The sequence below is a fragment of the Nerophis ophidion genome, linkage group LG22 (genome assembly GCF_033978795.1).
Source record: "Nerophis ophidion isolate RoL-2023_Sa linkage group LG22, RoL_Noph_v1.0, whole genome shotgun sequence".
Lineage (NCBI taxonomy): Eukaryota > Metazoa > Chordata > Actinopteri > Syngnathiformes > Syngnathidae > Nerophis > Nerophis ophidion.
Genome location: NC_084632.1, coordinates 3,588,370 through 3,612,450, shown reverse-complemented (window position 1 = coordinate 3,612,450; position 24,081 = coordinate 3,588,370). Strand labels below are relative to the sequence as shown.

General features: G+C 40.9%; 1 protein-coding gene and 1 long non-coding RNA gene across 6 annotated transcripts in view; one reads left to right on the top strand and one right to left on the bottom strand.

Moving 5' to 3' along the window:
• The window catches only part of pex5la (peroxisomal biogenesis factor 5-like a), a 160,231-nt gene that overhangs the window by 59,672 nt on the left and 76,478 nt on the right, over window positions 1-24,081 (bottom strand). For 2 of the 3 annotated variants that reach the window (XM_061883034.1, XM_061883035.1), the window contains exon 2: window positions 19,051-19,155. The exons of the other annotated variant lie outside the window; for it this stretch is intronic. In XM_061883034.1, the coding sequence (XP_061739018.1) occupies window positions 19,051-19,155 (105 nt within the window). The remainder of the gene's footprint in view (window positions 1-19,050; window positions 19,156-24,081) is intronic. 3 annotated transcript variants of the gene reach the window in all.
• LOC133540436 (uncharacterized) overlaps window positions 1-24,081 on the top strand; it is a 107,474-nt gene that overhangs the window by 43,688 nt on the left and 39,705 nt on the right. Inside the window, exon 3 of one of the 3 annotated variants that reach the window (XR_009803633.1) lies at window positions 21,303-21,403. The exons of the other annotated variants lie outside the window; for them this stretch is intronic. This is a non-coding gene — a long non-coding RNA (uncharacterized LOC133540436). The remainder of the gene's footprint in view (window positions 1-21,302; window positions 21,404-24,081) is intronic. 3 annotated transcript variants of the gene reach the window in all.

Sequence of the window (24,081 nt, the reverse complement as noted above, 5' to 3'; positions counted from 1 at the left end):
GTGCAGGAGGAACGACGCAAGCTCTCCGCTCATGGCTACGGAAAGAGCCGACTTATTACCACAATTTTCTCACCGAAACCAGCCGGTTGACATGTGGTAGAAAACCATGTTCATTTGACCGCTCTGTTCCATAGTAAAGCTTCACCGTCATCTTTCGGGAATGTAAACAAAGAAACACCGGCTGTGTTTGTGTGGCTAAAGGCATGCTGCAATACACCGCTTCCCACCTACATCTTTCTTCTTTGACGTCTCCATTATTAATTGAACAAATTGCAAAAGATTCAGTAAAACAAATGTCCAGAATACTGTGTAATTATGCGATTAAAGCAGACTACTTATAGCTGGGATTGGACTGGAACAAAATGTCCGCTACAATCCGTGACGTCACGCGTCATCATACCGCGACGTTTTCAACAGGATACTTCGCACGAAATTTAAAATTGCAATTTAGTAAACTAAAAAGGCCGTATTGGCATGTGTTGCAATGTTAATATTTCATCATTGATATATAAACTATCAGACTGCGTGGTCGCTAGTAGTGGGTTTTAGTAGGCCTTTAAGGACCTACATCTTTCTTCTTTGACGTCTCCATTATTAACTGAACAAATTGCAAAATATTCAGCAACACAGATGTCCAGAATACTGTGGAATTATGCGATTAAAGCAGACTACTTATAGCTGGGATCGGGCTGGAACAAAATGTCCGCTACAATACGTGACGTCACGCTCACGCGTCATCATAAGCGTCATCATACAGCGACGTTTTCAACAGGATACTTCGCTCGAAATTTAAAATTGCAATTTAGTAAACTAAAAAGGCCGTATTGGAATGTGTTGCAATGTTAATATTTCATCATTGATATATAAACTATCAGACTGCGTGGTCGCTAGTAGTGAGTTTTAGTAGGTCTTTAAGGACCTACATCTTTCTTCTTTGACGTCTCCATTATTAACTGAACAAATTGCAAAAGATTCAGCAACACAGACGTCCAGAATACTGTGGAATTATGGGATTAAAGCAGACTACTTATAGCTGGGATCGGGCTGGAACAAAATGTCCGCCACAATCCGTGACGTCACGCGCACGCGTCATCATACGGCGACGTTTTCAACAGGACACTTCGCACGAAATTTAAAATTGCAATTCAGTAAACTAAAAAGGCCGTATTGGCATGTGTTGCAATGTTAATATTTGATCATTGATATATAAACTATCAGACTGCGTGGTCGCTAGTAGTGGGTTTTAGTAGGCCTTTAAGGACCTACATCTTTCTTCTTTGACGTCTCCATTATTAATGGAACAAATTGCAAAAGATTCAACCACACAGATGTCCAGAATACTGTGGAATTATGCGATTAAAGCAGACTACTTATTGCTGGGATCGGGCTGGAACAAAATGTCCGCTACAATCCGTGACGTCACGCGCACGCGTCATCATACCGCAACGTTTTCAACAGGATACTTCGCACAAAATTTAAAATTGCAATTTAGTAAACTAAAAAGGCCGTATTGGCATGTGTTGCAATGTTAATATTTCATCATTGATATATAAACTATCAGACTGCGTGGTCGCTAGTAGTGGGTTTTCGTAGGTCTTTAAGGACCTACATCTTTCTTCTTTGACGTCTCCATTATTAATTGAACAAATTGCAAAAGATTCAGCAACACAGATGTCCAGAATACTGTGGAATTATGCGATTAAAGCAGACTACTTATAGCTGGGATCGGGCTGGAACAAAATATCCGCTACAATCCGTGACGTCACGCGCACGCGTCATCAGACCGTGACGTTTTCAACAGGATACATCGCAGGAAATTTAAAATTGCAATTTAGTAAACTAAAAAAGCCATATTGGCATGTGTTGCAATGTTAATATTTGATCATTGATATACAAACTATCAGACTGCGTGGTCGCTAGTAGTGGGTTTTAGTAGGCCTTTAAGGACCTACATCTTTCTTCTTTGACGTCTCCATTATTAACTGAACAAATTGCAAAAGATTCAGCAACACAGATGTCCAGAATACTGTGGAATTATGCGATTAAAACAGACTACTTATAGCTGGGATCGGGCTGGAACAAAATGTCCGCTACAATCCGTGACGTCACGCTCATGTACTTCGCAGGAAATTTAAAATTGCAATTTAGTAAACTAAAAAGGCCGTATTGGCATGTGTTGCAATGTTAATATTTCATCATTGATATATAAACTATCAGACTGCGTGGTCGCTAGTAGTGGCTTTCAGTAGGTCTTTAAAGTTGGTAAAATCCCCATTTTATTCAAAGGTTGTAAAAATAAAAAGCTGACGACTCGGTTGAAAAATTTCCTGTAAATCAAGCATCAGCAAAAGGCAGTGTAAGCCTGCAGGGACTAGTTATCGTGTCCTACGTTGACATTTGGATGGCAAGTGTTTTATGGAGCATCTAGTCAATGATGTCACGGAAAATTCCACTAATTGTGTCACTTGGGCTTTTACTCAGAAGATGGCAGGAAGTTGCTGCCAAGGGAGCAAGGTGGGGACGAGGGAGGATGCAACACACCTTTGTCAGAGGGGATCAAATCTGGAGGCTCTTAGAGAGACGGTAGGAGGAATGAAAATGTGAGTAAAGTGAGCTAAAAGGCTGGCATTTTAACAGTGCTATGCTAACATGTTCACAACATCATGTTTAGAGTTAGCATTAGTCAAATACTGAACTATGTCACTAAGGGAGGGGTCACCAACGCAGGTCCGTAAGGACCAGATGAGTCGCCCGCTGGCCTGTTCTAAAAATAGCTCAAATAGCAGCACTTACCAGTGAGCTGCCTCTATTTTTTAAATTGTATTTATTTACTAGCAAGCTGATCTCGCTTTGCTCGACATTTTTAATTCTAGGAGAGACAAAACTCAAAAAGAATTTGAAAATCCAAGAAAATATTTTAAAGACTTGGTCTTCACAGTGAATTAAAATCAATGGTGTTATTTTACATTTAAAGCAGTGTGGGTGGCACTGGGAGCAGGTGGGTAAAGTGTATTGCCCAAGGACACAACGGCAGTGACTAGGATGGCGGAAGTGGGGATCAAACCTGCAACCCTCAAGTTGCTGGCACGGCCGCTCTACCAACCGAGCTATACCGCTCGGTAAATAGATTATGATACGGGCAGTGGATCATAACAGTTCTGTTTGTTTTGAGTATCGTAACCAACGGAAAGATAGTCTTGACCCAAGAACTACAAAGCAAAAAGTAAGCTGGATCTGACTCCCCTACAAGGCTCTCTTCTTCTAACTGTTTTACCCCCTTTTCTGTGAACTGTTTACGTCCTTTTCTTTTGCACTGTTTTTTAATCAAAAGGCGATAGCTGTTTACGACCCCCCGTCCCTTTCGAAACCGCTGTTGCAATATAAACAGGGAAAGTCCAAATAAAGGAAGGCGCGTACAATCTTTTGGTAGAACGTAACGACACTGTACAAGGGTGCAGATGTACACCGTAGATATTGGGTTTCACTTTGTAAAGCGCTTTGAGTCACTACAGAAAAAGCGCTATATAAATATAATTCACAATGATTTGTTGACCTTTTTCCGGCTCCATTTATTATATAATCTCAAATATTCTACTTAAACTGCGATGAAGTGGCGACTTGTCCAGGGTGTGCACCACCTTCCGCCCGATTGTAGCTGAGATAGGCACCAGCGCCCCCTGTGACCGCAAAGGGAATAAGCGGTAGAAAATGGATGGATGGATTCTACTTAAAAATATTATTGGGTGAAAATATTGCATATTTTGTGTTTTTTTCCATTAAAAAAACATGGTTTTCTTTGACAAAAAGAGCATACAACTTAAATCTTTAATAGTAAAAATAATAATACTGAATAATGACACATTTTTAACATTTAATTTTTACCAAAACCCTTTGATGTCCCTGGGATCAAGCCTGAGTGGAGGCCTAAATGTATATTTTTTATTCATATGTTGTATTGGTTTTTAAAATAAATGGCCCCCACTTGCTTTGATTGTTCAGTGTGTGGCCCTCAGTGGAAAAAGTTCGGACACCCCTGCTCTGAGGTGTGTATCTGGAAAATGTGTTTAAAATGCTAGCTCTCTAAAGTTGCATTGAGTACCAAAATATGACAGAGGTGTATATCAACAAAATGAGCAAAACAAAAGCTAGCATACTAATATTAGCATGCTATCAGGTATCATTCGTCAAGTTACAAAGTGTTTGAAGCTTTAAAATTAGCCAAAAAGGCTGGCATGCTAATATTGGAATGCTAACAGGTATCATTTGTCAAGTAACAAAGTGTTTGAAGCTGTGAAATTAGCCAAAAAGCTGGCATGTTAATATTAGCATGCTAACAGGTATCATCGTCAAGTAACAAAGTGTTTGAAGCTTTGAAATTAGCCAAAAAGCTAGCATGCTAACAGGTATCATTCCTCAAGTAACAGTGTTTGAAGCTTTGAAATTAGCCAAAAAGCTGGCATGCTATTATTAGCATGCTAACATGTATCATTCGTCAAGTAACAGTGTTTGAAGCTTTGAAATTAGCCAAAAAGCTGGCATGCTAATATTAGCATGCTAACAGGTATCATTCGTCAAGTAACAGTGTTTGAAGCTTTGAAATTAGCCAAAAAGCTGGCATGCTAATATTAGCATGCTAACAGGTATCATTCGTCAAGTAACAGTGTTTGAAGCTGTGAAATTAGCCCAAAAGCTGGCATGCTAATATTAGCATGCTAACAGGTATCCCTCGTCAACAGTGTTTGAAGCTGTGAAATTAGCCAAAAAGCTAGCATGCTAATATTAGCATGCTAACAGGTATCATTCGTCAAGTAAAAAAGTGTTTGAAGGTTTGAAATTAGCCAAAAAGCTAGCCTGCTAACAGGTATCATTCCTCAAGTAACAAAGTGTTTGACGCTGTGAAATTAGCCAAAAAGCTGGCATGCTAACAGGTATTATTCGTCAAGTGACAAAGTGTTTGAAGCTGTGAAATTAGCCAAAAAGCTGACATGCTAATATTAGCATGCTAACAGGAATCATTCGTCAATTAACAGTGTTTGAAGCTGTGAAATTAGCCAAAAAGCTGGCATGCTAATATTAGCATGCTAACAGGTATCATTTGTCAAGTAACAAAGTGTTTGAAGCTTTGAAATTAGCCAAAAAGCTGGCATGCTAATATTAGCATGCTAACAGGTATCATTCGTCAAGTGACAAAGTGTTTGAAGCTGTGAAATTAGCCAAAAAGCTGGCATGCTAATATTAGCATGCTAACAAGTATCATTCGTCAAGTAACAGTGTTTGAAGCTGTGAAATTAGCCAAAAAGCTAGCATGCTAACAGGTATCATTCCTCAAGTAACAGTGTTTGAAGCTTTGAAATTAGCCAAAAAGCTGGCATGCTAATATTAGCATGCTAACAGGTATCATTCGTCAAGTAACAGTGTTTGAAGCTTTGAAATTAGCCAAAAAGCTGGCATGCTAATATTAGCATGCTAACAGGTATCATTCGTCAAGTAACAGTGTTTGAAGCTGTGAAATTAGCCAAAAAGCTAGCATGCTAACAGGTATCATTCCTCAAGTAACAAAGTGTTTGAAGCTTTGAAATTAGCCAAAAAGCTGGCATGCTAATATTAGCATGCTAACAGGTATCATTCGTCAAGTAACAGTGTTTGAAGCTTTGAAATTAGCCAAAAAGCTGGCATGCTAATATTAGCATGCTAACAGGTATCATTCGTCAAGTAACAGTGTTTGAAGCTGTGAAATTAGCCAAAAAGCTAGCATGCTAACAGGTATCTTTCCTTAAGTAACAAAGTGTTTGAAACTTTGAAATTAGCCAAAAAGCTGGCATGCTAATATTAGCATGCTAGCAGGTATCATTCATCAAGTAACAAAGTGTTTGAAGCTGTGAAATTAGCCAAAAAGCTGGCATGCTAATAATAGCATGCTAACAGGTATCATGAATTGATTAACGTGGACCCCGACTTAAACAAGTTGAAAAACTTATTCGGGTGTTACCATTTAGTGGTCAATTGTACGGAATATGTACTGTACTGTGCAATCTACTAATACAAGTATATATCAATCAATCAATTCGTCAAGTAACAAAGTGTTTGAAGCTTTGAAATTAGCCAAAAAGCTGGCATGCTAATATTAGCATGCTAACAGGTATGATTCGTCAAGTAACAAAGTGTTTTGAAGCTTTGAAATTAGCCAAAAAGCTAGCATACTAATATTAGCATGCTAACAGGTATAATTTGTCAAGTAACAAAGTGTTTGAAGCTTTGAAATTAGCCAAAAAGCTGGCATGCTAACAGGTATTATTCGTCAAGTAACAGTGTTTGAAGCTTTGAAATTAGCCAAAAAGCTGGCATGCTAATATTAGCATGCTAACAGGTATCATTTGTCAAGTAACAAAGTGTTTGAAGCTTTGAAATTAGCCAAAAAGCTGGCATGCTAATATTAGCATGCTAACAGGTATAATTTGTCAAGTAACAAAGTGTTTGAAGCTTTGAAATTAGCCAAAAAGCTGGCATGCTAACAGGTATTATTCGTCAAGTAACAGTGTTTGAAGCTTTGAAATTAGCCAAAAAGCTGGCATGCTAATATTAGCATGCTAACAGGTATCATTTGTCAAGTAACAAAGTGTTTGAAGCTTTGAAATTAGCCAAAAAGCTGGCATGCTAATATTAGCATGCTAACAGGTATCATTCGTCAAGTGACAAAGTGTTTGAAGCTGTGAAATTAGCCAAAAAGCTGGCATGCTAATATTAGCATGCTAACAGGTATCATTTGTCAAGTAAAAAGTGTTTGAAGATTTGAAATTAGCCAAAAAGCCAGCATGCTAACAGGTATCATTCCTCAAGTAACAAAGTGTTTGACGCTGTGAAATTAGCCAAAAAGCTGGCATGCTAATATTAGCATGCTAACAGGTATCATTCGTCAAGTAACAGTGTTTGAAGCTTTGAAATTAGCCAAAAAGCTGGCATGCTAATATTAGCATGCTAACAGGTATCATTCGTCAAGTAACAGTGTTTGAAGCTGTGAAATTAGCCCAAAAGCTGGCATGCTAATATTAGCATGCTAACAGGTATCCCTCGTCAACAGTGTTTGAAGCTGTGAAATTAGCCAAAAAGCTGGCATGCTAATATTAGCATGCTAACAGGTATCATTCCTCAAGTAACAAAGTGTTTGACGCTGTGAAATTAGCCAAAAAGCTGGCATGCTAATATTAGCATGCTAACAGGTATCATTCGTCAAGTAACAAAGTGTTTGAAGCTTTGAAATCAGCCAAAAAGCTAGCATGCTAACAGGTATCATTCGTCAACAGTGTTTGAAGCTTTGAAATTAGCCAAAAAACTGGCATGCTAATATTAGCATGCTAACAGGTATCATTTGTCAAGTAACAAAGTGTTTGAAACTTGGAAAATTGCCAAAAAGCTGGCATGTTAATATTAGCATGCTAACAGGTATCATTTGTCAAGTGACAAAGTGTTTGAAGCTTTCAAATTAGCCAAAAAGCTGGCATGCTAATATTAGCATGCTAACAGGTATCATTCGTCAAGTAACAGTGTTTGAAGCTGTGAAATTAGCCAAAAAGCTAGCATGCTAACAGGTATCATTCCTCAAGTAACAAAGTGTTTGAAGCTTTGAAATTAGCCAAAAAGCTGGCATGCTAATATTAGCATGCTAACAGGTATCATTCGTCAAGTGACAAAGTGTTTGAAGCTGTGAAATTAGCCAAAAAGCTGGCATGCTAATATTAGCATGCTAACAGGTATCATTCGTCAAGTAAAAAGTGTTTGAAGATTTGAAATTAGCCAAAAAGCTAGCATGCTAACAGGTATCATTCGTCAAGTAACAGTGTTTGAAGCTTTGAAATTAGCCAAAAAGCTGGCATGCTAATATTAGCATGCTAACAGGTATCCCTCGTCAACAGTGTTTGAAGCTGTGAAATTAGCCAAAAAGCTGGCATGCTAATATTAGCATGCTAGCAGGTATCATTCGTCAAGTAAAAAAGTGTTTGAAGGTTTGAAATTAGCTAAAAAGCTAGCCTGCTAACAGGTATCATTCCTCAAGTAACAAAGTGTTTGACGCTGTGAAATTAGCCAAAAAGCTGGCATGCTAATATTAGCATGCTAACAGGTATCATTCGTCAAGTAAAAAAGTGTTTGAAGATTTGAAATTAGCCAAAAAGCTAGCATGCTAACAGGTATCATTCCTCAAGTAACAAAGTGTTTGACGCTGTGAAATTAGCCAAAAAGCTGGTATGCTAATATTAGCATGCTAACAGGTATCATTCGTCAAGTAACAAAGTGTTTAAAGCTTTGAAATTAGCCAAAAAGCTGGCATGCTAATATTAGCATGCGAACAGGTATCATTCGTCAAGTGACAAAGTGTTTGAAGATGTGAAATTAGCCAAAAAGTTGGCATGCTAACAGGTATTATTCGTCAAGTAACAAAGTGTTTGACGCTGTGAAATTAGCCAAAAAGCTGGCATGCTAATATTAGCATGCTAACAGGTATGATTCGTCAAGTCACAAAGTGTTTGAAGCTGTGAAATTAGCCAAAAAGCTAGCATGCTAATATTGTAATGCTAACGATTGTGCCGCGGGCCGCTATGTATTGACTTCGGACAAACACGGGGTACAAAATACTGGTCTTGTGACTCCTTGTACAAGATGTGTCCTTTAGCTGCAAGCCAGTTTTTCTATTTCGTGGAAACAAAGCCAGCATGAGAACTAATGATCAGATATTTGTTCGGCCTTTGCTCTGCTGGCCACTCTGACACCTGCTGTGCTGACCTTTTTACACGACATATTTAATTATTCAAGCAGTTCAGTTTAGGGAGGACGCGACATTTAATTTCCCTAAGGAAGGCAGGGAGAAAACAATACACAAGTCTTCCGCTAGGTGGCAGCAACTTAAAGAGTGCTTTGTACGGATAAATAAGTACATATTATTTGGTTCACAATTTCATTTCAGTTTAGGGCGGGCGTGAGAAAATAGTACACAAGTATTCTGGTCAACCTGAAGAAATCCACGCAGTAAATGTGCGACACATTTGACTGGACCTGACATGTGAGGACCGCCACTGGTCACCTCTGTCAGGCTTGTTCCTGACAATTTGGTTATGTTTTAGTTTTTTCCTCTACATTTGTCTTTGTTTCCTCTGTGTGTGTAGTATTTCCTGTCAGCGCTCTTATTTTGTCTGTTTCCCCTCAGCTGTGGCTGATATGCACCTGGCCACACCTGGTGTCAATCAGCCCGATTTTCCTATATTAGACCTGCTTTGTCCTCCACTCTCTGCTGGATTATTGTTGTCGTTGCTACCTGTTATGTCAATGCAGCGTTGCGGTAAGCTATATTTGGTAGCAGTTTGTAGCTTACTGTTTTTTGTTCCCTGCTTCCAGTTTTGTTTGCTCATAGCCAAGTTTGTTATCGGCCTCGTGCGCGTTTTTTGTTTGTACCCTTTTGTTCAGTTTTTGTCTTAGTGTTTTATTAAATCATGTTTTCCTGCAAAATGCCTGCCTCCTCCTCTGCATCTTGGGGTTCGTCACAAACTAACTGACAAACTCTAATAAATCCATGCAGTAAATGTGCGACACATTTGACCGCACCTGACATGTGAGGACCGCCTCTGTCAGGCTTGTTCCTGACAGTTTGGTTATGTTTTAGTTTTTTCCTCTGCATTTGTCTTTGTTTCCTCTGTGTGTGTGTAGTATTTCCTGTCAGCGCTCTTATTTTGTCTGTTTCCTGTGTTTCTCCCTGGGCGCTGTTTCCCCTCAGCTGTGGCTGATTGGCACCTGGCCACACCTGGTGTCAATCAGCCCGATTTCCTATATTAGACCTGCTTTGTCCTCCACTCTCTGCTGGATTATTGTTGTTGTTGCTACCTGTCGTGTCAATATTTGGTAGCGGTTTGTAGCTTAGTGTCTTTTGTTCCCTGCTTCCAGTTTTGTTTGCTCATAGCCAAGTTTGTTATCCGCCTCGTGCGCGTTTTTTGTTTGTACCCTTTTGTTCAGTTTTTGTCTTAGTGTTTTACTAAATCATGTTTTCCTGCAAAATGCCTGCCTCCTCCTCTGCATCTTGGGGTTCGTCACAAACTAACTGACAAACTCTAATAAATCCACGCAGTAAATGTGCGACACATTTGACCGCACCTGACATGTGAGGACCGCCTCTGTCAGGCTTGTTCCTGACAGTTTGGTTATGTTTTAGTTTTTCCCTCTGCATTTGTCTTTGTTTCCTCTGTGTGTGTATATTTCCTGTCAGCGCTCTTATTTTGTCCGTTTCCTGTGTTTCTCCCTGGGCGCTGTTTCCCTTCAGCTGTGGCTGATTGGCACCTGGCCACACCTGGTGTCAATCAGCCCGATTTCCTATATTAGACCTGCTTTGTCCTCCACTCTCTGCTGGATTATTGTTGTCGTTGCTACCTGTCGTGTCGTCTCAATATTTGGTAGCGGTTTGTAGCTTAGTGTCTTTTGTTCCCTGCTTCCAGTTTTGTTTGCTCATAGCCAAGTTTGTTATCCGCCTCGTGCGCGTTTTTTGTTTGTACCCTTTTGTTCAGTTTTTGTCTTAGTGTTTTATTAAATCATGTTTTCCTGAAAAATGCCTGCCTCCTCCTCTGCATCTTGGGGTTCGTCACAAACTAACTGACAAACTCTAATAAATCCATGCAGTAAATGTGCGACACATTTGACCGCACCTGACATGTGAGGACCGCCTCTGTCAGGCTTGTTCCTGACAGTTTGGTTATGTTTTAGTTTTTTCCTCTGCATTTGTCTTTGTTTCCTCTGTGTGTGTGTAGTATTTCCTGTCAGCGCTCTTATTTTGTCTGTTTCCTGTGTTTCTCCCTGGGCGCTGTTTCCCCTCAGCTGTGGCTGATTGGCACCTGGCCACACCTGGTGTCAATCAGCCCGATTTCCTATATTAGACCTGCTTTGTCCTCCGCTCTCTGCTGGATTATTGTTGTCGTTGCTACCTGTCGTGTCGTGTCAATATTTGGTAGCGGTTTGTAGCTTAGTGTCTTTTGTTCCCTGCTTCCAGTTTTGTTTGCTCATAGCCAAGTTTGTTATCCGCCTCGTGCGCGTTTTTTGTTTGTACCCTTTTGTTCAGTTTTTGTCTTAGTGTTTTATTAAATCATGTTTTCCTGCAAAATGCCTGCCTCCTCCTCTGCATCTTGGGGTTCGTCACAAACTAACTGACAAACTCTAATAAATCCATGCAGTAAATGTGCGACACATTTGACCGCACCTGACATGTGAGGACCGCCTCTGTCAGGCTTGTTCCTGACAGTTTGGTTATGTTTTAGTTTTTTCCTCTGCATTTGTCTTTGTTTCCTCTGTGTGTGTGTAGTATTTCCTGTCAGCGCTCTTATTTTGTCTGTTTCCTGTGTTTCTCCCTGGGCGCTGTTTCCCCTCAGCTGTGGCTGATTGGCACCTGGCCACACCTGGTGTCAATCAGCCCGATTTCCTATATTAGACCTGCTTTGTCCTCCGCTCTCTGCTGGATTATTGTTGTTGTTGCTACCTGTCGTGTCAATATTTGGTAGCGGTTTGTAGCTTAGTGTCTTTTGTTCCCTGCTTCCAGTTTTGTTTGCTCATAGCCAAGTTTGTTATCCGCCTCGTGCGCGTTTTTTGTTTGTACCCTTTTGTTCAGTTTTTGTCTTAGTGTTTTACTAAATCATGTTTTCCTGCAAAATGCCTGCCTCCTCCTCTGCATCTTGGGGTTCGTCACAAACTAACTGACAAACTCTAATAAATCCACGCAGTAAATGTGCGACACATTTGACCGCACCTGACATGTGAGGACCGCCTCTGTCAGGCTTGTTCCTGACAGTTTGGTTATGTTTTAGTTTTTTCCTCTGCATTTGTCTTTGTTTCCTCTGTGTGTGTATATTTCCTGTCAGCGCTCTTATTTTGTCCGTTTCCTGTGTTTCTCCCTGGGCGCTGTTTCCCCTCAGCTGTGGCTGATTGGCACCTGGCCATACCTGGTGTCAATCAGCCCGATTCCTATATTAGACCTGCTTTGTCCTCCACTCTCTGCTGGATTATTGTTGTCGTTGCTACCTGTCGTGTCGTGTCAATATTTGGTAGCGGTTTGTAGCTTACTGTCTTTTGTTCCCTGCTTCCAGTTTTGTTTGCTCATAGCCAAGTTTGTTATCCGCCTCGTGCGCGCTTTTTGTTTGTACCCTTTTGTTCAGTTTTTGTCTTAGTGTTTTATTAAATCATGTTTTCCTGCAAAATGCCTGCCTCCTCCTCTGCATCTTGGGGTTCGTCACAAACTAACTGACAAACTCTAATAAATCCATGCAGTAAATGTGCGACACATTTGACTGGACCTGACATGTGAGGACCGCCACTGGTCACCTCTGTCAGGCTTGTTCCTGACAGTTTGGTTATGTTTTAGTTTTTTCCTCTGCATTTGTCTTTGTTTCCTCTGTGTGTGTAGTATTTCCTGTCAGCGCTCTTATTTTGTCCGTTTCCTGTGTTTCTCCCTGGGCGCTGTTTCCCCTCAGCGGTGGCTGATTGGCACCTGGCCACACCTGGTGTCAATCAGTCCGATTCCTATATTAGACCTGCTTTGTCCTCCACTCTCTGCTGGATTATTGTTGTCGTTGCTACCTGTCGTGTCGTGTCAATATTTGGTAGCGGTTTGTAGCTTAGTGTCTTTCGTTCCCTGCTTCCAGTTTTGTTTGCTCATAGCCAAGTTTGTTATCCGCCTCGTGCGCGTTTTTTGTTTGTACCCTTTTGTTCAGTTTTTGTCTTAGTGTTTTATTAAATCATGTTTTCCTGCAAAATGCCTGCCTCCTCCTCTGCATCTTGGGGTTCGTCACAAACTAACTGACAAACTCTAATAGATCCACGCAGTAAATGTGCGACACATTTGACCGCACCTGACATGTGAGGACCGCCACTGTCAGGCTTGTTCCTGACAGTTTGGTTATGTTTTAGTTTTTTCCTCTGCATTTGTCTTTGTTTCCTCTGTGTGTGTAATATTTCCTGTCAGCGCTCTTATTTTGTCCGTTTCCTGTGTTTCTCCCTGGGCGCTGTTTCCCCTCAGCTGTGGCTGATTGGCACCTGGCCACACCTGGTGTCAATCAGCCCGATTTCCTATATTAGACCTGCTTTATCCTCCGCTCTCTGCTGGATTATTGTTATCGTTGCTACCTGTCGTGTCGTGTCAATATTTGGTAGCGGTTTGTAGCTTAGTGTCTTTTGTTCCCTGCTTCCAGTTTTGTTTGCTCATAGCCAAGTTTGTTATCCGCCTCGTGCGCGTTTTTTGTTTGTACCCTTTTGTTCAGTTTTTGTCTTAGTGTTTTATTAAATCATGTTTTCCTGCAAAATGCCTGCCTCCTCCTCTGCATCTTGGGGTTCGTCACAAACTAACTGACAAACTCTAAGAGATCCGCGCAGAAGTGTACGACACATTTGACTGGACCTGACATGTGAGGACCGCCTCTGTCAGGCTTGTTCCTGACAGTTTGGTTATGTTTTAGTTTTTTCCTCTGCATTTGTCTTTGTTTCCTCTGTGTGTGTAGTATTTCCTGTCAGCGCTCTTATTTTGTCTGTTTCCTGTGTTTCTCCCTGGGCGCTGTTTCCCCTCAGCGGTGGCTGATTGGCACCTGGCCACACCTGGTGTCAATCAGCCCGATTTCCTATATTAGACCTGCTTTGTCCTCCACTCTCTGCTGGATTATTGTTGTCGTTGCTACCTGTCGTGTCGTCTCAATATTTGGTAGGGGTTTGTAGCTTACTGTTTTTTGTTCCCTGCTTCCAGTTTTGTTTGCTCATAGCCAAGTTTATCGGCCTCATGCGCGCTTTTTATTTTCACCCTTTTGTTCAGTTTTTGTCTTAGTGTTTTATTAAATCATGTTTTCCTGCAAAATGCCTGCCTCCTCCTCTGCATCTTGGGGTTCGTCACAAACTAACTGACAAACTCTAAGAGATCCGCGCAGAAGTGTACGACACATTTGACTGGACCTGACATGTGAGGACCGCCTCTGTCAGGCTTGTTCCTGACAGTTTGGTTATGTTTTAGTTTTTTCCTCTGCAATCGTCTTTGTTTCCTCTGTGTGTGTAGTATTTCCTGTCAGCGCTCTTATTTTGTCTGTTTCCTGTGTTTCTCCCTGGGCGCTGTTTCCCCTCAGCTGTGGCTGATTGGCACCTGGCCACACCTGGTGTCAATCAGCCCGATTTCCTATATTAGACCTGCTTTTTCCTCCACTCTCTGCTGGATTATTGTTGTCGTTGCTACGTGTCGTGTCGTGTCAATATTTGGTAGCGGTTTGTAGCTTAGTGTCTTTTGTTCCCTGCTTCCAGTTTTGTTTGCTCATAGCCAAGTTTGTTATCCGCCTCGTGCGCGTTTTTTGTTTGTACCCTTTTGTTCAGTTTTTGTCTTAGTGTTTTATTAAATCATGTTTTCCTGAAAAATGCCTGCCTCCTCCTCTGCATCTTGGGGTTCGTCATAAACTAACTCTGACAACCTCTAAGAGATCCACGCAGAAATGTGCGACACATTTGACCGCACCTGACATGTGAGGACCGCCTCTGTCAGGCTTGTTCCTGACAGTTTGGTTATGTTTTAGTTTTTTCCTCTGCATTTGTCTTTGTTTCCTCTGTGTGTGTAGTATTTCCTGTCAGCGCTCTTATTTTGTCTGTTTCCTGTGTTTCTCCCTGGGCGCTGTTTCCCCTCAGCGGTGGCTGATTGGCACCTGGCCACACCTGGTGTCAATCAGCCCGATTCCTATATTAGACCTGCTTTGTCCTCCACTCTCTGCTGGATTATTGTTGTCGTTGCTACCTGTCGTGTCGTGTCCATGCAGCGTTGCGGTAAGCCCTCCATCATTAGCCAAGTGATATCAGGCAGGACACCAACTCCTTCAACCTCTGGAGTTTTTTCGCTGGTTTACCCAACATTTAAGTCCGCTCTCTGTGTGTGTGGGACAGTTTTTAAGAAGTGCAGGGTTGGGCTTCTCTTGCATCAGCAAGCTGAGTGGAAATACAAACAATCTAATTGGTTTTTCTTGCTACCACCGGTTGGGGGATAAATGATTAATGGGACACACGATGCTGTCTGCCCCAGAACAGCTGCTGCCGTCTGCACGCACGCTCGCTGCTAAAACTGTTTGGATGGAACAAGGACAATGTAGTGAAGGATTTCCATGACCCTCGGACTAGCCGGTGAACATCGCTCAACATGGAAATTGAAACCAAACACTGTGTCGAACAGGGGCGTCCAAACTACCACGTCTTCAAATTGGCCCGCAATAGGTCATGAGTTTAGTAAGGAATCCTTGGATAACATTATCCACGCCGCTATTTTGAGACTATCTAGTGGAGAACACCTGTATTTCCTGGTCAATGACCATTTTTCATGTATGCAATTTTATGACCTGATGTGAACAACCTTCCCTATTCATGGTGAGAAAAAAAAATCCAATCAAAACAAAAAGTCAAAAGACATGGTCATTAAATATCTATTCACCATAAGATAATCAAAATTACACCCATTACAAAGCATGATGGGAAACATTTAAAACACTCTTCATACCGATCCATGTTGGGGACATTTTAGCGGCTTGATATTTCTGAGCGAATACAAAATTTTAAAGAGGTTGTCACGGAAGTAAACAAGGTTGATATCCAATTATATTAATTATATAGCTATATAGAATATACATATACACACTAGAGATGTGCGGATAGGCAATTATATAATCCGCAACCGCATCACCAAAGTAGTCATCCACCCGCCGTCCACCCGAACCAACATTTTATCAGAACCGCAACCGCCCGCCACCCGCCCGCTAAAATACTTCAGAAGTCGGCCACATTTACCACTCAAAGAGCTATTTAGACCCGTTTCACAGAGTAATGAAGACAGTTGGAGCCGCTAACGTTCTCGCGTTTATCCAAAAGCGTTCATCCTGATGACAAGAATATGGGCGTGCTGTGAAGCCATTGCCTTAGACACCCTCAACAACATGTACGAACCGATTGTTAGTCCGGCAACATGTTGTGTGCGGCTTCCGCAATCACATGTACAAGATTGAAAGGCATACTGGGTGACACAGAGTACACTGATGGTTGTGATATAAACAACTTTAACACTTACTAATATGCGCCACGCTGTGAAGCCACACCAAACAAGATGGACAAACACATTTCGGGAGAACATCCTCTCAGTAACACAACATAAACGCAACACAACAAATACCCAGAATCCTTTGTATCCTTGACTCACCTGAAGATATTTTACACCCCTGCACCCCCAACCCCGCCCACCTTACCGATGCACGGGGGTTGGCCAAATGAATCCTTTCCCTCCACTACATAATCCATTTATATTACGTACTAAATAATAACAGTACTTGCACATATAAACCCACCGAGCTCCTCCTGAAAGATGACATTTTCTTGCCGTTAACGAGCAGTGGCCTGTTGGCAGAAGTGCTGCGTGGTCTCTCTCCTTAATGTGGACCATCAAAGCAGCTTATCAAATGAAACATTGCATTAGGAAACCAATTTAATATACAACATGCTTCCCGTTATAGACAGAAATGCAAGTCGACACAAGGCAACACACACACACACACAAACACACACACTTTTTGAAAGCAATTAAGGGATGAAGCAACGAACAGTTCCAGTCAGTGTGTGTGTGTGTGTGTGTGTGTGTGTGTTTTAATGAGCAGGGTTGTACAGCATACCGTTACTAATAAAGTACCGCTGTACTAATGAATTAAAAATAGTACTATACTGATTCTGAAAAATATCGGTATTTCCACCGGGTCAAACTCGTCACGTCACGAGTGACACTTCACCTGATATAATTTTCAAAATACAGGAGGCCGATTTCAATCATTTGAAATGGCATAAAGGGAAGAAGATTAAGAGCTATTCAGTAGGATTTAAGGTCCAAGCTATTGAATATGCTAAAAAAGAACAGTAAGAAGCTATGTTTTATTAATATACCGTAGCTGCGTGTGTCAAATATGAGTCATTAAATGACTCCCGCCTCCTGGTGGTAGAGGGCGCTAGTGATCCTTCTTGCGACTACTCGGCTGCAGAAGAAGTGACAACAAGCAGCAATGTGGGCCTACGGAGGATGTTGTAGTGGTTTTTGTTGTGGTTTGTGCAGCCCTTTGAGACACTAGTGATTTAGGGCTATATAAGTAAACATTGATTGATTGATTGAAGAGTGAGCAGCGATCGTTTATTTTTTCCTCTCCTTGGACTTTTAACATGGAGGATTACATATCAAAAATAAAACAGTTTTCTAAACTGGACTTTCAATCGAAGCAGGAGGTAATAAATGAAGATCTCCATCGAGACAGAGAGACTTTTAAAACTGAAGAAAGATAAGGAGGACTTCTATAAAGAAGTTATCGATGCTTTTGATCAGAAGGAGCTGCGCATGGACTTCATTTATAAGTAAAGTTAAGACCATAATAAGGTTTTTTTCTTAAATGGTATCCTTACATCAAACTCAAATTTATAAGCGCAGGTCTAAATTTACCGCATGCCTTTGGTAAGCGCCGGAGTGAGAAGAGGTTTTAAATTAATTAGCGCCCCGGCTGCAATTCAAGGAAATACGGTAAGCAGATATCAACAGTAAATAAACAAGTAGAATAATAATCCGTTTTTACAGTTTGTCCCTCATAATGTAGACAAAATAATAGAATGATAAATGACAATATTTTACTACATATGTCAGCAGACTAATTAGGAGTCTTTGTGTGTTTACTTACTACTAAAAGACATGTTGTCTTTTATGTTCACTATTTTATGCAAGAACAATAATAAAAATACGTTTAATGTACCCTTAGATTTTTGGTTCAAATAAAGACAATAATGACATTTTTTGTGGTCCCCTTTATTTAGAAAAGTATCGAAATTATTGAAATACATTTTGGTAGCAAAATATTGGTCCGGGGACAACCCTGGTTTAAAGTTAACAAAGATGTTTATCAGACTCGATTAGTGAGATGAAATATGCATGCCCCCTTGCTGGTCACATCCTAAAAACAAACATTGGGGTTGTCACCAATCACCATGCCTGAATTTCAGTTGTTGATACCTGAGCATTTCCACGATTCGTGATACTTGTGAAGTGAATTATATTTATATAGCGCTTTTCTCGAGTGACTCAAAGCGCTTTACATAGTGAAACCCAACATCAAAGTTACATTTAAAGCAGTGTGGGTGGCACTGGGAGCAGGTGGGTAAAGTGTCTTGCCCAAGGACACAACGGCAGTGACTAGGATGGCAGAAGCGGGAATCGAACCTGCAACCCTCAAGTTGCTGGCACGGCCACTCTACCAACCGGGGCGGCATATAAATATAATAAAACATAAATATAATTCACCTCACTTCATTACTAAATTTGAAGATGTTGAAATCGCTAAAGGTAGCCTGCCTATGGCAAGTCCAATGCAAACTAGCATCAAGCTAGCTCATTTTGGAAGAGTGTAACCTTACTTTAAGCGTTTTCTACCAAACATGCTTGTTTTGTTGGTGTTAAAAAATGTTAATACTTGTGATTAATCATGATTATTGGATAGCATGATAACAAATAAAAAACTGAATCAATATCATTGATTACTTTATTGAGAAGTGTTTGAAAGTGTCAAGTATTTAAGATGAGTGAGCAACAACCACAGATTTGAAATATCAGTATGAGCTGCCAGATATAACTATACATTGTAACAAGAACATATTCAATGTTTCAGCTAGTGGGTCCATGACCATGACTTCTGTTTTGTTTGATCAGCCGTTTTACTGCCGTGTTACAGAAACCTTTTGGAAGCAATTAAGCTATGTAAATAAACATTTACAGGATATTTATGTGTAAATAGTTCATTCACAATTTATATATCTGCGACTTATACAATGGTGCAGCTTATATATAAAACATTTTTTTTCTTCTAAAATTCAGTGGGTGTGGCTTATATATAGGTGTGCGCTATAGTCCAGAAAAAATGCTACTAGCAATATTCCAGCATTGGAAGCTATTGTTTGTCTGCACAAGCAACACAGGAGTTAGTGGGGATGTTCTGAAACGGCTGTGCCCACCTTGGTAGTCACCGTGAGGAGGGGTTTCCCTTCTGACGACGCCTTACTGGGTATCTCCTTCAGGACCATGGCAACAGTCTTATCTGCAGCCCTAGCGTCTTTGCCCTACAACAGTGAAACGACTTGCGTCAGGACAGTTGGACAACCCAGCCAGGCTTTATCTTATGATGATGGACACACCATGTCTCTACAGTAACAACACACCCACAAGACCATGGCGATGGAACGAGTCACCACACAATGTGTTATGATCCGCCGCCTGGAGCATATTATCTTTTGGTTTTGAGTCTTTTTGTACTATGTTCTGATAATGTTTGCCTTAGTTCCTGGTTGCACTTCCTTGTTTGATCTTGTCACCATAGTTACTTATTAGTTTCACCTGCCACTTGCACACCTGTTTATGTAATTACTGACCTGATTCAAGCCTGCCTCCCTTGTTCATTCGACCTTGCTTCCTAATTTGTGTTTGCACAACAGTAACGATCTTGATCCTCGATTCTGGTTCCAAATTTGTACTTGCTAGTTTCCGCGCTAAACCTTTGCTCCTGTAGCTCCCATGCTAGTAGTTTTGTTTTGCCTTTTGTGCCTTGTGCAAGTTTTTCTGTTATTTCTCTAGCTCCCATGCTAGCGCTTTTAGTTTTCTCTAGCTGCCATGCTAGCGCTTTTAGTTTTTTTTCTAGCTCCCATGCTAGTTCTTTTTTTTTTTGACTAAGTCTGTTTTTATTTGTTAAATAATTCAATTATTTCTTACCTTCACGCTGTGTCCGTAGCCCGACTGCATCAAGAAAGAACGAACCCGCATCACGATGTCCCACACTGTATTGACTTAAGACCTTGGTCAGGCAGTTGCAGTATTTAACACTCCTATGATGGCGGGTTATGGATTTAGTATTGGCGGTTTTAAGGATGTGTGCATTATTGGCAACCTCAGACAGGAACATGACGATGGTAAAAACCAGTATCCAGCCAGATACACTCAAACAGTTCTGGGACACTTAGTCTCTACACCAGGGGTCACCAACCCGGTGCCTGAGGGCACCAGGTCGCCCGTAAGGACCAGATGAATCGCCCGCTAGCCAGTTCTAAAAATAGCTCAAATAGCAGCACTTACCAGTGAGCTGCCTCTATTTTTTAAATTGTATTTATTTACTAGCAAGCTGGTCTCGCTTTGCTTGACATTTTTGATTCTAAGAGAGACAAAACTCAAATAGAATTTGAAAATCCAAGAAAATATTTTAAAGACTTGGTCTTCTCTTGTTTAAATAAATTCATTTATTTTTTTACTTTGCTTCTTATAACTTTCAGAAAGACAATTTTAGAGAAAAAAATACAACCTTAAAAAGGATTTTAGGATTTTTAAACACATATACCTTTTTAATTCCTTCCTCTTCTTTCCTGACCATTTTTATCTTTATTGTGAAGAATAATAACTACATTTTAATTTAATTATTCATTTTAGCTTCTGTTTTTTTTACAAAGAATACTTGTGAAATATTTCTTCAAACTTATTATGATTAAAATTAAAAAATATATATTTGTCTTTGTTAGAAATATAGCTTGGTCCAATTTGTTATATATTCTAACAAAGTGCAGATTGGATTTTAACCTACTTAAAACATGTCATCAAAATTCTAAAATTAATCTTAATCAGGAAAACTTACTAATGATGTTCCATAAATATTTTTTTTTATTTTTTCAAAAAGATTCGGATAAGCTAGTTTTTCTCTTCTTTTTTTCGGTTGAATTTTGAATTTTAAAGAGTCGAAATATATTTATAAAAATATTTATCTGTTCCTAAATATACTTGTTGTGAGAAATCATTAAGATGATTTATAAGATAAAAATCATTAATTATTAATAATAACATAGAGTTAAAGGTAAATTGAGCAAATTGGCTATTTCTGGCAATTTATTTACGTGTGTATCAAACTGGTAGCCCTTGGCATTAATCAGTACCCAAGAAGTAGCTCTTGCTTTCAAAAAGTCTGGTGACCCCTGGTCTACAGCATGACAGGATTTGAAGTGTTGAGTCAACACACAAAAACCACAACCTTTTAAAGGAAGAAGTCATGTTGTTCTAGGGTAGGCCAAGTATGAACTGTAGGGTTTTGTCGGTCTCAGACGTAGGTAGGTATGTAGAACTACAAGGGCCCTTGGTATGGCAATGCATTGTTGGGGCTAAAATTGGTGGATCCGTGAAGACGTCCAATGGACGAGATCTGAGCAAACTGTATCTGGGTCGTTTTACACAGGCCATACCTTTCGGAATGCCAAGTCGGTAAAGGCCCACAGACAAACCAACCTTTGGGTGTGTTCAAAACTTCGGACTTCAGAAAGAGAAGACCGTCCACAGGTAAGTCAACAGGACTTGTCACTGTGTAGTGTCTCCTGGAAGAATTAGTTTCAAAGTAATTGTATTCAAGTCTGAAATACACTGTGGATTTCAAGTATTCCCAGTTATTGGTCTATGTTAAGGGTTTTCCTTTCCCCCCCAAACACTGTACGTCGCTTGTAACCTGCAGCGAGCTAACATTGTACTAAATGCTAGGTGTGCAATGTAATGAAACATGCTTTATTCAAACTTACCGGTCTGAAGACGCTTGTAAACCAGGGGTGCCCACACTTTTTCTGCAGGCGAGCTACTTTTCAATTGACCAACTCGAGGGGATCTACCTCATTTATATATATCATTTATATTTATTTATTTACAAAAGAGACATTTTTGTAAACACGTTAAATGTGTTTAATGATAATACAAGCATGTGTAACACATATAGATGTCTTTCTTTCACGAAGATAAGAATATAAGTTGGTGTATTACCTGATTCTGATGACTTGCATTGATTGGAATCAGACAGTAATGATGATAACGCCCACATTTTCAAATGGAGGAGAAAACAAGTTGTCCTTTCTGTACAATACCACATGAAAGTGGTTGGTTTTTGGCATCTAATTCATCCAGCTTCCATACACTTTACAAGAAAAACATTGGCGGCAAATTCCGTAGCTTGCTTGATTGACATTCACGGCACCCGAGGGTCTTGTGAGATGACGCTGGCTGCTGCCAGTTCATTATTATGAAGAAATGACAGAGAGGAAGGCGAGAAACACTTTTTATTTCAACAGACTTTCGTCAAAACTCTAAAGGCCGACTGCACATTTCCTATCTTCACAATAAAAGCCCTGCTTCATGCTGCCTGCGCTAACAAAATAAGAGTCTCGGAAAGCTGGCGTGCACAAGTGATGTGCACGCCAGCTTTCTGAGGGATCGCTTGTGTACGCCAGTTTTCCGAGACTCTGTATTTAGTTAGCGCAGGCAGCATGAAGCAGGGCTTTTATTGTGAAGATAGGAAATGTGTAGTCGGCCTTTAGAGTTTTGACGGAAGGGACGGCGCGAAAGTCTGTTGAAATAAAAAGTGTTTCTCGCCTTCCTCTCGGTCATATTTTCATAATAATGATCTTGCAGCAGCCAGCGTCATCTCACAAGACCCTCCGGTACCGTGAATGTCATTTAAGTGACGTCTTGGTGAAGATTGATGATCACTCATTTTTAGGTCTATTTTTTTTAAAAGCCTGGCTGGAGATCGACTGACACACCCCCCGCGGTCGACTGGTAGCTCGCGATCGACGTAATGGGCACCCCTGCTGTAAACACACCAACATATGCCAGGGGATGGCGTTAAAAGTCATGTTTGATCGTCTCACGGTTACAATCCGACCATTCACCGTCTCTTCATTAACTCACTTCCTTTGACTTTTCTTTCAATGGTGTTTTAAAATCGTGTTTTTACCACCTTCGTCTTTTAGTAAAGGTTAAACCGTTTTTATCTTTTAACCTTTTTGAACGAGTCGTGCATGCTTTTATTTCAAGTGGCCTGGACTACTGCAATGCACTTTATGCTGGCATTAGCCAAAAAGCTCTCTCCCGGTTGCAGTTAGTCCAGAACGCGGCAGCAGGACTTTTAACAGGGGCCAGGAAACGCCAGCATATAAGCCCAATTCTTCAGAGTTTGCACTGGCTCCCTGTTCATTTTAGAATTGATTTTAAAACATTGCTGTTTGTTTTTAAATCTTTACATGGACTGGCACCTCAATATATCTCGGACCTCATCCAAATTTACATTCCTGCGCGCGCTCTGAGGTCCGAGAGCCAGTTCCAGCTCGTGGTGCCCAAGACCAGACTTAAGACCAGGGGAGACAGGGCCTAAGCTCTGGAACACTCTGCCGCTCCATGTTCAAACTGCTTCCACAGTGGACTGTTTTAAGTCTCGTCTTAAGACCCACTTTTATTCTTTGGCTTTTAACACTACGTGAGTTGTGTGGTCCTCTGTGTTTTTTATACACTTTGATTTTTATTTTACTGTTTTAATTGATTTTACCCTTTAAAATCATATTTGTTTTTATATTGTTTTTATTGGTTTTATTTTTATTTATGCATCCATCTTCTTCCGCTTATCCGAGGTCGGGTCGCGGGGGCAACAGCCTAAGCAGGGAAACCCAGACTTCCCTCTCCCCAGCCACTTCGTCTAGCTCTTCCCGGGGGATCCCGAGGCGTTCCCAGGCCAGCCGGGAGACATAGTCTTCCCAACGTGTCCTGGGTCTTCCCCGTGGCCTCCTACCGGTTGGACGTGCCCTAAAGGGAGGTGTTCGGGTGGCATCCTGACCAGATGCCCGAACCACCTCATCTGGCTCCTCTCCATGTGGAGGAGCAGCGGCTTTACTTTGAGTTCCTCCCGGATGGCAGAGCTTCTCACCCTATCTCTAAGGGAGAGACCCAAACTCATTTGGGCCGCTTGTACCCGTGATCTTATCCTTTCGGTCATGACCCAAAGCTCATGACTATAGGTGAGGATGGGAATGTAGATCGACCGGTAAATTGAGAGCTTTGCCTTCCGGCTCAGCTCCTTCTTCACCACAACGGATCGATACAACGTCCGCATTACTGAAGACGCCGCACCGATCCTCCTGTCAACCTCACGATACAGTTTTCCCTCACTCGTGAACAAGACTCCTAGGTACTTGAACTCCTCC